This window comes from Hemitrygon akajei, chromosome 5 (genome assembly GCF_048418815.1).
Source record: "Hemitrygon akajei chromosome 5, sHemAka1.3, whole genome shotgun sequence".
Classification (NCBI taxonomy): Eukaryota; Metazoa; Chordata; class Chondrichthyes; order Myliobatiformes; family Dasyatidae; genus Hemitrygon; species Hemitrygon akajei.
Genome location: NC_133128.1, coordinates 100058853 through 100071032, shown reverse-complemented (window position 1 = coordinate 100071032; position 12180 = coordinate 100058853). Strand labels below are relative to the sequence as shown.

Sequence of the window (12180 nt, the reverse complement as noted above, 5' to 3'; positions counted from 1 at the left end):
CACACGATGGCCATACCGTCAGACCCTTGTTCTGCACGTCAGCAATTCCATCTGGCCTACATTTTGGATCCAGGGCAAAGATAATGCTGTGGCTGATTGCCTCTCATGTCCTGCTATAGCTGCCATACACGGCGAGGTTGACTATGCCGACATGGTAGTGAACCAAGCTACTGACCCAGAGGTTCAGCAGTCTCGGACCTGTGGTTGGCTGACATCAAGTTCAGGGACACAGGAGTTTCTCTCCTGTACAATGTCTCGACTGGTTGCTCTCACCCCATAGTGCCTGCAAACTGGGGGCATACTGTTTTTAACTCCAATCATGTCCTCTCATATACAGGTGGGGAACCTTCACAGAAACTGACTGCTTTAAAGTTTCTGACATGGTCTTAGGAAAGATGTGCATTGGAGTGCAGCCTATGTTGTGTGTCAGTAGTGAAAATTAACCATGAAGTTTGAGCAGCATTAGCACCTTTCAGGGTCCCTGAGCAACATTTTCATCATGTCCTTGTGAACCTTGTTGGTCCTCTTCCAGCCCCAACTGTTCCACACATCTCCTTACCATGATGGACCATACCACCAGGTGGCCAGAAGTTGTCTCTCTCGTGTTGATGACTGCTTTGGACGTGGCATGGGCATTAATCAACACCTGAGTTGCTTGGTTTGTCACCCTATCTGATATTTCTTCCCTTCGCAGTCCCCAATTCATGCCAGACCTCTGGACTGCAATGGCCCAGAACCGTGGTGTTAAATTGATTCACACCACAGCGTATCACCCACAGTTCAAAGCCTGTACAAGCTGTTTCACCATTCCTTAAAAGCTGCTCTGAGGGCCTCCTTGACAGACAATTGTTGGCACGATCCTGTCCTGTGGGTTCTGCTTGGGCTCAGAACAGCTCCAAAGGAGGACCTGCAGTCCCTCACAGCTGAGTTGCTTGCCAGGTGGATTTATTCCTCAGCTGGTCTGCAAGTCAGCAGCATTCTGCTCTCCTCAGTAAACTCAATTCTTTTACTCCTATTCCTACCTTCCATCATGGTGTACAGCACTCCTCAGTTCCAGTTGACCTGTGTTCTACCTTGTTCATTTTTGCCCATCATGATGCATATCAACACCCCCTTAATCCCCCTTACAATGGCCCTATCTGTGTTTTGGACAGGGCAAAAAGACTTGCTGTAGATGGGAAGGTTAAACCTGAAAGCATTTCTGTAGATCACTTCAGCCAGCCCACCAAGACCTGGGTGGTTCCACAGCCAGTCTCCTGGCATCACAACATGATGAGCCAGGGACACCTGCTGCTAATCCAACCAAGCAACACAGGGCCCAAGCCATTCGAGCTGCAGACAGACTCACAGTACTGGGGGATTTAGAACATAGAATAGTACAGCACATTGCAGGCCCTTCGGCCCACAATGTTGTGCTGACCCTCAAACCCTGCCTCCCATATAACCCCCCCCACCTTAAATTCCTCCATATACCTGTCTAATAGTCTCTTAAACTTCACTAGTGCATCTGCCTCCACCATTGACTCAGGCACTGCATTCCACGCACCAACCACTCTCTGAGTGAAAAACCTTCCTCTAATATCCACCTTGAACTTCCCTCCCATTACCTTACAGCCACGTCCTCTTGTACTGAGCAGTGGTGCCCTGGGGAAGAGGTGCTGGCTGTCCACTCTGTCTATTCCTCTTAATATCTTGTACACCTCTATCATGTCTCCTCTCATCCTCCTCCTCTCCAAAGAGTAAAGCCGTAGCTCCCTTAATCTCTGATCATAATCCATACTCTCTAAACCAGGCAGCATCCTGGTAAATCTCCTCTGTACCCTTTCCAATGCTTCCACATCCTTCCTATAGTGAGGCAACCAGAACTGGACACAGTACTCCAAGTGTGGCCTAACTAGAGTTTTATAGAGCTGCATCATTACATCGCGTCTCTTAAACTCTACCCCTCTACTTATGAAAGCTAACACCCCATAAGCTTTCTTAACTACGCTATCTACCTGTGAGACAACTTTCAGGGATCTGTGGACATGTACCCCCAGATCCCTGTGCTCCTCCACACTATTAAGTATCCTGCTATTTACTTTGTACTCTGCTTTGGAGTTTGTCCTTCCAAAGTGTACCACCTCACACTTCTCTGGGTTGAACTCCATCTGCCACTTCTCAGCCCACTTCTGCATCCTATCAATGTCTCTCTGCAACCTTCGACAACCCTCTACACTATCTACAACACTACCAGCCTTTGTGTCATCTGCAAACTTGCCAACCCACCCTTCCAGCCCCACATCCAGGTTGTTAATAAAAATCATGAAAAGTAGAGGTCCCAGAACAGATCCTTGTGGGACACCACTAGTCACAACCCTCCAATCTGAATGTACTCCCTCCACCATAACCCTCTGCCTTCTGCAGGCAAGCCAATTCTGAATCCACCTGGCCAAACTTCCCTGGATCCCATGCCTTCTGACTTTCTGAATAAGCCTACCGTGTGGAACCTTGTCAAATGCCTTACTAAAATCCATGTAGATCACACCCACTGCACTACCCTCATCTATATATCTGGTCACCTCCTCAAAGAACTCTATCAGGCTTGTTAGGCATGATCTGCCCTTCACAAAGCCATGCTGACTGTCCCTGATCAGACCATGATTCTCTAAATGCCCATAGATCCTCTCTCTAAGAATCTTTTCCAACAGCTTTCCCACCACAGACGTAAGGCTCACTGGTCTATAATTACCCAGACTATCCCTACTACCTTTTTTGAACAAGGGGACAACATTCGCCTCCCTCCAATCCTCTGGTACCATTCCCGTGGACAATGAGGACATAAAAATCCTAGCCAGAGGTTCAGCAATCTCTTCCCTCGCCTCGTGGAGCAGCCTGGGGAACATTCCATCAGGCCCCGGGGACTTATCCATCCTAATGTATTTTAACAACTCCAACACCTCCTCTCCCTTAATATCAACATGCTTCAGAACATCAACCTCACTCATATTGTCCTCACCGTCATCAAGTGGTGAATACTGAAGAGAAGTATTCATTGAGGACCTCGCTCACTTCCACAGCCTCCAGGCACATCTTCCCACTTTATCTCTAATCGATCCTACCTTCACTCCCGTCATCCTTTTGTTCTTCACATAATTGTAGAATGCCTTGGGGTTTTCCTTTACCCTACTCGCCAAGGCCTTCTCATGCCCCATTCTTGCTCTTCTCAGCCCCTTCTTAAGCTCCTTTCTTACTACCCTATATTCCTAAGTAGACCCATCTGACCCTTGCTTCATAAACCTCATGTATGCTGCCTTCTTCCACCTGACTAGATTTTCCACTTCACTTGTCACCCATGGTTCCCTCATCCTACCATTCTTTATCTTCCTCACCGGGACAAATTTATCCCTAACATCCTGCAAGAGATCCTTAAACATCATCCACATGTCCATAGTACATTTCCCTGCAAAAACATCATCCCAATTCACACCTGCAAGTTCTAGCCTTATAGCCTCATAATTTGCCCTTTCCCAATCAAAAATTTTCCTGTCCTCTCTGATTCTGTCCTTTTCCATGATAATGCTAAAGGCCAGGGAGCAGTGATCACTGTCCCCCAGATGCTCACCCACTGACAGGTCTGTGACCTGACCTGGTTTGTTACCTAATACTAGATCTAGTATGGCATTCCCCCTAGTCGGCCTGTCAACATACTGTGACAGGAATCCATCCTGGACACACTTAACAAACTGCCCCATCTAAACCCTTGGAACTAATCAAGGTCCAATCAATTCAGATTCAGTTTATTGTCATTTAGAAACCACAAATGCAATGCAGTTAAAAAATGAGACAACGTTCCTCCAGAATGATATCACAAAAGCATATGACAAAACAGACTACACTAGAAAATCCACATAACGTTTGGCAATCCCCAATCCAGAGTCCGGAGAGGCTGCTGCATATTAATATCACACTACCATCTTAGGGAAGTTAAAGTCATCCATGATAACAGCCCTGTTATTTCTGCACCTTTCCAAAATCTGCCTCCCAATCTGTTCTTTGGTATCTCTGCTGCTACCAGGGGGCCTATAGAATACCCCCAAGTAGAGTAACTGCTCCCTTCCTGTTCCTGACTTCCACCCATACTGACTCAAAAGAGGATCCTGCTACGTTACCTGCCCTTTCTGCAGCTGTAATAGTAACCCTGACCAGTAATGCCACCCCTCCTCCCTCCCCCCCCCCTTCTATCCCTTTTAAAGCACTGAAATCCAGGAATATTGAGAATCCATTCCTGCCCTGGTGCCAGCCAAGTCTCCGTAATTGCCACTACATCATAATTCCATGTATGTATCCAAGCTCTCCGTTCATCACCTTTGTTCCTGATGCTTCTTGCATTGAAGTACACACACTTTAGTCCTTCTACCTTACTACCTTTACACCCTTTGTTCTGCTTCTCTTTCCTCAAAACCTCTCCATATGTTAGATGTGGCTTTACTCCGTGCACTTCTTTCACTACTCTATCACTCTGGGTCTCATCCCCCTTGCAAATTAGTTTAAACCCTCCCGAACCATGCGAGCAAACCTACCTGCAAGGATATTGCTCCCCCTCGAGTTCAGGTGCAACCCATCCAATCTGTACAGGTCCCACCTTCCCCAGAAGAGATCCCAATGGTCCAAAAATCTAAAACCCTGCCCCCTGCACCAACTCCTCAGCCACACATTCAACTGCCATCTCCTCTAATTCTTACCGTCACTATCATGTAGTACTGGCAACAATCCTGAGAACGCCACCCTTGAGGTCCTGTTCTTCAGCCTTCTGCCTAGTTCCCGAAACTCACACTTCAGGACCTCATCCCTCTTCTTGCTTATGTCGTTGGTACCAACATGTATCATGACTTCTGGTTGCTTTCCCTCTCGTACCAGGATGTCATGCAGCCGGTCAGAGACATCCCAGACCCTGGCACCTGGGAGGCAACAAACCATGGGTGTCCTTCTCACGTCCTCAAAATCTCCTGTCTGCTCCCCTGACTATAGAGTCTCCAATGACGACAGCTCTCCTCTACTCCGTCCCATCCTTCTGCACCACAGGGTCAGACTCAGTGCCAGAGGCCCTGCCACCGTGGCTCACACCTGGTCAGTCATCCTCGCCAACAGCATCCAGAACGGTAAACTTATTATTCAGGGGAATGGCTACAGGGATGCTCTGCACTACCTGTCTACTCTCCTTCGCTTTCCCCCCTCAGACTGCCACCCAACAACCTGCTTCCAGCAGCCTAGGTGTGAGTACCTCCCTGTAGCTCTCATCTATGACTGCCTCATTCTCCTTTATGAGTCAAAGGTCATCCAGCTGCTGCTCCAGATTCCTCACACGGTCTTCCAGATCGCCCAGACGCAAGCACTTCTGGCAGATGTAACTCTGCGGGAGAGGGGAGTTCCCCCAAGACTGCCACATCTCACAGGAGAGGCACATCACTGTCTCAGGAGGCATTGTAAAGACTAACTGGGAACAAGCTCATCCTCCGCCTCTTCTTGTCGAAGCCTCTCGAGTCAAAGCCTCAAATCTCCACTCCTTCACTGGCCCACTCACTCACTGGCCACTTTCCAGTGTAGGTAATATAATGGTTGACAGATGAGACTTACTGTTCATAATAGTAACTGTTGTACATAATCACAAATACCCTCACTGAATTATTGTGTTCACATTAAGAAGTGGTATCTGTTGTAATGAAGTCAATGTAAGATGACTGCTTTGGGTTTACTTGAAATGGAAGTAAAGGGCTGTGGCTTTTGTTGAGCGCATAAAACAACTCTTGTATGTTTTATTCACAAAATCCTGCAAGTGTCCTGTCATCACCAACAGGTCCAGAATCATAGTCACGCTGATTCACTTCCAAGATGTTGGCCAGAGAATGTTCCTTGGACCATGCTGGATACAGTCTGAAATTGCTGAATGTGCTGCCAAGTCACTAGATGATGAGATACCTTCTCCTGATCTTGCATTAGGTGTCATTGCAACAGGTTGAGAGGTTAAAATAGGAAGAGGATAGTGAATTAAAGTTGCAAGAGAAATCAACTATGGCACAACATGTGAACTGAAAGGAAATGTTTCATAAAGATGAGTTTGGATTGGTAATGTTGAGGGTTCATGTGGTGAAGCTTTTCATTGTAATTCAGCGTATTGAGATATATATTTATATTGAGTTATATATGTTGAAGTTACATTAAGATATTGGTGAGGCCTAATGGAGTATTGTGTGCATTTCCAATCACCTACTTTCAGGAAGTTATCAATAAAATTAAAAGAGTACAGAGAAAAATTCCAAGGATGTTGCCAGGACTCAGGACCTAACTTATAGGGAAAGTTTGAATAGGTGAGGACTTTGTTACAAGAATCACCCCTTGTAATAATGATCAGGGAGGCACAGAGAGTACCTGGAGGAAACCCACATTGTCACGGGGAGATCATACAAACGACTTACAGACAACAACGGGAATTGAACCCCTGTCGCTGGCTCTGTAGTGCTGTACACTAACCACTATGTTACTGTGCCATCCTCTATAGAGAGAGTAAATGCAAGCAGACATTTTCCCCTCTGGTTGAGTGAGACTGGAAATAGAGGTCTTAGGCCAAGACTGAAAGGTGAATATTTAAGGTGAACCTGAGGGGGAGCTTCTTCACTCAGAGGCTGGTGAGTGTGGGGAATGAGCTGCCAGCCGAAGTGGTGGATGACTGAAACATTTAAAAGAAATTTGAGTAAGTACATGGATGGAAGAAGTATGGAGGGTATGGTCTTGGTGTGGGGTAAATAATTGTACTGCACCAACTAGAAGGGCTGGAAGGCCCATTTCTGCTGTAGTACTCTATGTTCAAGTTAAAGGTTTTCATTTTACCTATGCTAGTTTCTCATTGTAGATAACTTTTTCATTGTACTTGAGTATATGACAATACATTCAACTTTGACTTTGAACTCCTAGTGCGATATTTTGAACTGGAGGTGCAAGCAAGTAACCCTTTCAGATTTTTATTTCTTTCATTTTTGTGTTTGGGCAGAGAGGGAGATGATGAAAGAGCAATAATGCTACAGGTATCACAGGAAGGTGTGAGAATTGCTGAAGGTAAAGCAGTGACATAAAGCATATAAGATATAGGAACAGAATTATGCCATTTGCCCCATTGAATCAGCTCCACCATTCCATCATGGCTGATGTATTATCACTCTCAAACCCATTCTCCTGCCTTCTCCCCGTAACTTTTACTTCCTTACAAATCAAGAACCTATCAATCTACGCTTTAAATATTTCAAATGACTTGGCCTCCATAGCCGTATGTAATAATAAATTCCACAGATTCACCACCATTTGGCTAAAGAAATTACTCCTAATCACTATTCTAGAGGGATGTCTTTCTAGTCTGAGGCTGTGCCCTCCAGTCCTAAACTCCCCAACTATAGGAAACATCTTCTCCATATCCATTCTATCGAGGCCTTTCAATATTCGATAGGTTTCAGTGAGATTTGCCCTTCATTCTTCTAAACTTCAGTGAGTACAAGCCTGGAGCTCCTCCTACTTAACCTATAAGAGCAGAATTAGGCCATTTGGCCCGTTGAGTCTGCTCTCCAGTTTTCCTCTCAGCCCCAGTCTCCTGCCTTCTCCCTGTATCCCTTCATGCCCTGACCAATTAAGAATCTATCAACATGTGCCTTAAATATACATAAAGATACAGCTGCCTGTGGCAAAGAATTCCACTGATTCACTGTCCTCTGGCTAAAGAAATTCTTCCTCATCTCTGTTCTAAAAAGACATCCTCTCCACATCCACTCTTTCAAGGCCTTTCACCATTCGGTGAGGTTACCCCTCATTCTTCTGAATTCCAGAAAATACAGGCCCTGAGCCATCAAATGTTCTTTGTATAACAAGCTGTATAATCCTGGAGTCATTTTCATGAACATCCTTCATCCAGTTTCAGCACATCCTTTCTAAGATAAGGAGTCCAAAACTGCTCACAATCCTCCCAGTATGGCCTCACCTGTGTTTTATAAAGCCTCAACATTGCATTTTGCTTTTATATTCCAGTCCTCTCGAAATTCCCAGGATCATTCACTGAATGTGCTCTGGACCCTCTGCAATGCCAGCATATACTTTCTTAAATAAGAGTGCCAAGGTAGCTGTCCAAGGTAGTGTAGCAGTTAGCACAACATTATTACAGATCGGAGTGGAGTTCAATTTCACTGTTGTCCAAGGTACTGTAGCAGTTAGCGCAACACTATTACAGCTCAGGGCAGAGGTCAATTTCACCGCTGTCTGTAAGGAGTTTGTACATTCTCCCTGTGACCGCGTAAGCTTCCTCCAACAGTCCAAAGAATTAATCGGTCAGTCGGTTAATTGGTCAATGTACATGATCCTGTATTTAGGCTACCGTGTGGCTCATTGGGCTGAAAGGGCCTGTTCTGTGCTGTATCGCTAAATAAAATAAATAAATAAGAGGCCCAATATATGAGTGGGAGCAGACCAAACAATGGCTGTGCACATTTACAATTCTATATATTCATTCTATTTTTTTTCTGTGTGTGTGTAGGGTGCTGTCACATCGTATGAAACAAACCTACACTATGTCAACCTTGCAGTTCAATCCTGTTTAGATAACGACAAGATGCATCCAGCCAGCTGCACAAAAGGAAGAGATCAGTCAGTTCAGCTTTCCTCTGGCCTTCCGAAAAAAAGAAAAGCTAATTCAGAACCTGCAGAATTTGCAGCCAAGAATGGACGAGGGAAACTTGCAGAAACTAAAGCTGGCCTGAGCGCCAGCATCTGTATTGGACCTAACCTGGTTCCTGTTAAGCAGGTAGCTGCTGCTCTAGAAGAGGACTCAGTTTCCAGCACATCTGGTGACCTGTCTCTGGCCAGCAGATTGGAAGCTAAACAGTGCAGTTTGGACTGTGATTCCAAACCTGCTGACAATGTTAGGAGATTAATATCCACTGATGATTTACTAAACTGCTTGGTCCATCCTGACGTCATTCAATTAATGACTGAGATTCTGCTGGGTAGGCATTATTCTCATTAGTGTCACCCAATCATTAATGTTACTTGTGTTTTTAGAAATTTATCATTAATAAGAAAGTGTCTCCACATATCTATGTTATTAAAAATATTCTGCATGGTGTGCAAATAACCAAGTAAAACATGGGAGTCCTTAAACCTGCCCCAATATTCAGTACAATTGTGTTCGATCATTTACTTCAGCTTTATTCTCAATCTGCTTCATTCAAAGTTCAAAGTAAATTTATTATCCAACTACATATAGCATACACTCAGTGGCTACTATGGTCTTCTGCTGTAGCCCACCCACTTCAAAGTTCAATGTGTTGTGCATTCAGAGATGCTCTTCTCCACATCACCATTGTAAACTTAGAAACGTAGAAAACCTACAGCACAATTTGTGGCCCTTCGGCCCACAAAGTTGTGCTGAACCTTAGAAATTACTAGGCTTACCTATAGTCCTCTATTTTACTAAGCTTCATGTACCTATCTAAAAGCCTCTTAAAAGACCCTATCGTATCCGCCTCCACCACTATTGCTGGCAGCCCATTCCACGCACTCACCACTCTCTGAGTAAAAAACTTACCCCTGACATCTCTGTACCTACTTCCCAGCACCTTAAACTTGTGTCCACTTGTGGCAACCATTTCAGCCCTGGGAAAAAGCCTCTGACTATCCACATGATCAATGCCTGTTATCATCTTGTACACCTCTATCAGGTCAACTCTCATCCTCCTTCACTCCAAGGAGAAAAGACCAAGTTCACTCAACCTATTTTCATTAGGCATGCTCCCTTATGAGAAGAAAAAAAGCTGATCCTAGTCCTGATGTGGGTCTCGGCCCGAAACATTGACTGTACTCTTTTCCATAGATGCTGCTTGGCCTGCTGAGTTCCTCCAGCTTTTTGTGCATGTTGCCTGTTATCATATGCTACCTTGAGATTCAATTTTTTGCAGGCATTTATAGGAAAAAAGAACTGCAATGGAATTTCATAAAGAACTATACATAATCAGATAAAGATTGACAAACAACCAAAGTGCAAAAGAAGACTGAATGGGCAAATAAAAATATAATACTGAGAAGAAGAATAGTAAAGAGTGCTTGAAAATGAGTCTGTGGGTCGTAGAATTAGTTCAGAGTCATGGTGAGTGAAGTTTTTCATACTGGTTCAGGAGCCTTATGGTTGTAGGGTAATGTCCAAAAACACATCAGCCTTAGTTTTAATAAAAGTCTCAACTATCAATCTTTCACAGCCTTTAAGAGTAGAGAAGAAAAAGAGATTTACAGCATCTGAGTGAAGAATTTATATCTTATGAGATAGTAATCTATAGATGTTTCATGGCTACAAATCTTAATGTCTATTGTCACAACTTCTGCTTGCATTTTCCTGTCCGCACTCCCCACTAGAAATCACTGCGTCAGTTACATCAGTGTATTTGTAGGTTTTGGTAGACAGATGTAGTCAGTTACACAAGACAATCTGCAGATGCTGGAAATAAGACACATAGATAGAGTGGACAGCCAACACGAGGAAATCTGCAGATGCTGGAAATTCAAACAACACACACAAAATGCTGGTGGAACACAGCAGGCCAGGCAGCATCTATAAGGAGTAGCGCTGTCGACGTTTCGGGCCGAGACCCTTTGTCAACATTTTGTGTGTGTAGAGTGAACAGCCATCACATTTCTTCAAGGGTAGCAATAGCCAATACCAGAGGACATTTATTTAAGGTGAATGGAGGAAAGTTTAGGAGAGATGTCAGAGGTAGGATTTTTACATGGAGAGGTGGGTGCCTGGAACGCACTGCCAAGAGTGGTAATATAATAGGAACATTTAGGAAAGTATTAGATAGGCACATGAATGGAAGGCAAATGGAACGGTATGGTCTGTGAGGGAAGGAAAGGGTTAGATTGACTGTGGACTAGGTCTGTTTAGGTTGGCATAATATTGTGGGTCGAAGGGCCAATACTGTACTGTTCTATGTTCAGCAGGACAGACAGCAGCTATGGAGGGAAATGAACAGCTAACATTGGGAAGGCTGGAAAGGAAGAAGGAAGAAACCATAATGATAAATATTAGAGATTCTACAGATTCTGGAAATCTTGAGCAACACTCACAAAATGCTGGAAGAACTCGACAAGTCAGTCAGTTTCCAGGGAGGGGAATAAACAGTCAACATTTTGGACCAAATGAGTCAGTGACTTGTTTTTCCACCTAGTGTATATCTAAACATAATACTACACAAAAATTTTGGGGAAACAGTAATAGTTAAAATCACACTTACATTTCTCAACGATTCTACATTAGAATTAGAGCCTAAATTTACCTGACAAAGGGTCCCGGCCCGAAACATCGACAGTGCTTCTCCTTATAGATGCTGCCTGGCCTGCTGTGTTCCACCAGCATTTTGTGTGTGTTGCCTAAATTTACCTGTGGCTTGTGTTTATTAAATATAAAATAGGTTAAGATTTTGAAGATATAAGGACATGCAGATGCTGAAATTTGAAAGAAAAAAAACATTGCGGGGGGTGCAACAGAAGTGTAAAAGTTAGCCCAAAGCTTTACAGCTTTAAAGTTGGGGTTTGATTTCTGTTGCTACCTGTGAGGAATTTGTATGTTCTCCCCGTGAGCACATGGGTTTATCCAGGTGCTCCGGTTTCCTCCCACATTCCAAAGATGGCACAGTAAGGGTCAGTGAGTTGTGGGCTGCTGTGTTGGCTCCAAAGCATGGTGACCCTTGCGGACTGTCCCAACTCAATCCTCGCTGGTTTGATTTGATACAAATGACACATTTTTGGATGTACATGTGACAATTCTAATCTTTTTTCTTTATCGTTAGGAAAAAAGGAATTGTTGACGGTCAGGACCCTGCATCAAGACCAGGATGTAGAGGGAAGGTGACCAATATAAGGAGATGAGACAGGGGCTTGTAGCTGATAGGCGACAGTTGTAGCCTTGGCTGGGGATGAAGTTGGGAAACTGGTGTGCCTCAGTTTTTGTCTCCACCTGCCTCTCTCTCCCAATTTCCCTTTTACCATTGCTAATCCCTCTTCTCCTCATCTTCCATCAAGCAGAAAATATAAAACCTTGCCACCAGGCTTAAGGACAGCTTCTATCCTGCTGTTACAAGATCTTAAATGGACTCCTTGTACAACAAAATGAAC

The 12180-nt window shown here is 44.3% G+C and overlaps 1 protein-coding gene across 6 annotated transcripts in view; it reads left to right on the top strand.

The window, feature by feature from the left end:
- The window catches only part of hspbap1 (hspb associated protein 1), a 290867-nt gene extending 281671 nt beyond the window's left edge, over positions 1–9196 (top strand). For all 6 annotated transcript variants that reach the window (XM_073046143.1, XM_073046144.1, XM_073046139.1 and 3 more), the window contains one exon: positions 8552–9196. In XM_073046143.1, the coding sequence (XP_072902244.1) occupies positions 8552–9040 (489 nt within the window). In that variant the 3' untranslated portion in view covers positions 9041–9196. The remainder of the gene's footprint in view (positions 1–8551) is intronic.
- Positions 9197–12180: the final 2984 nt, after the last annotated feature.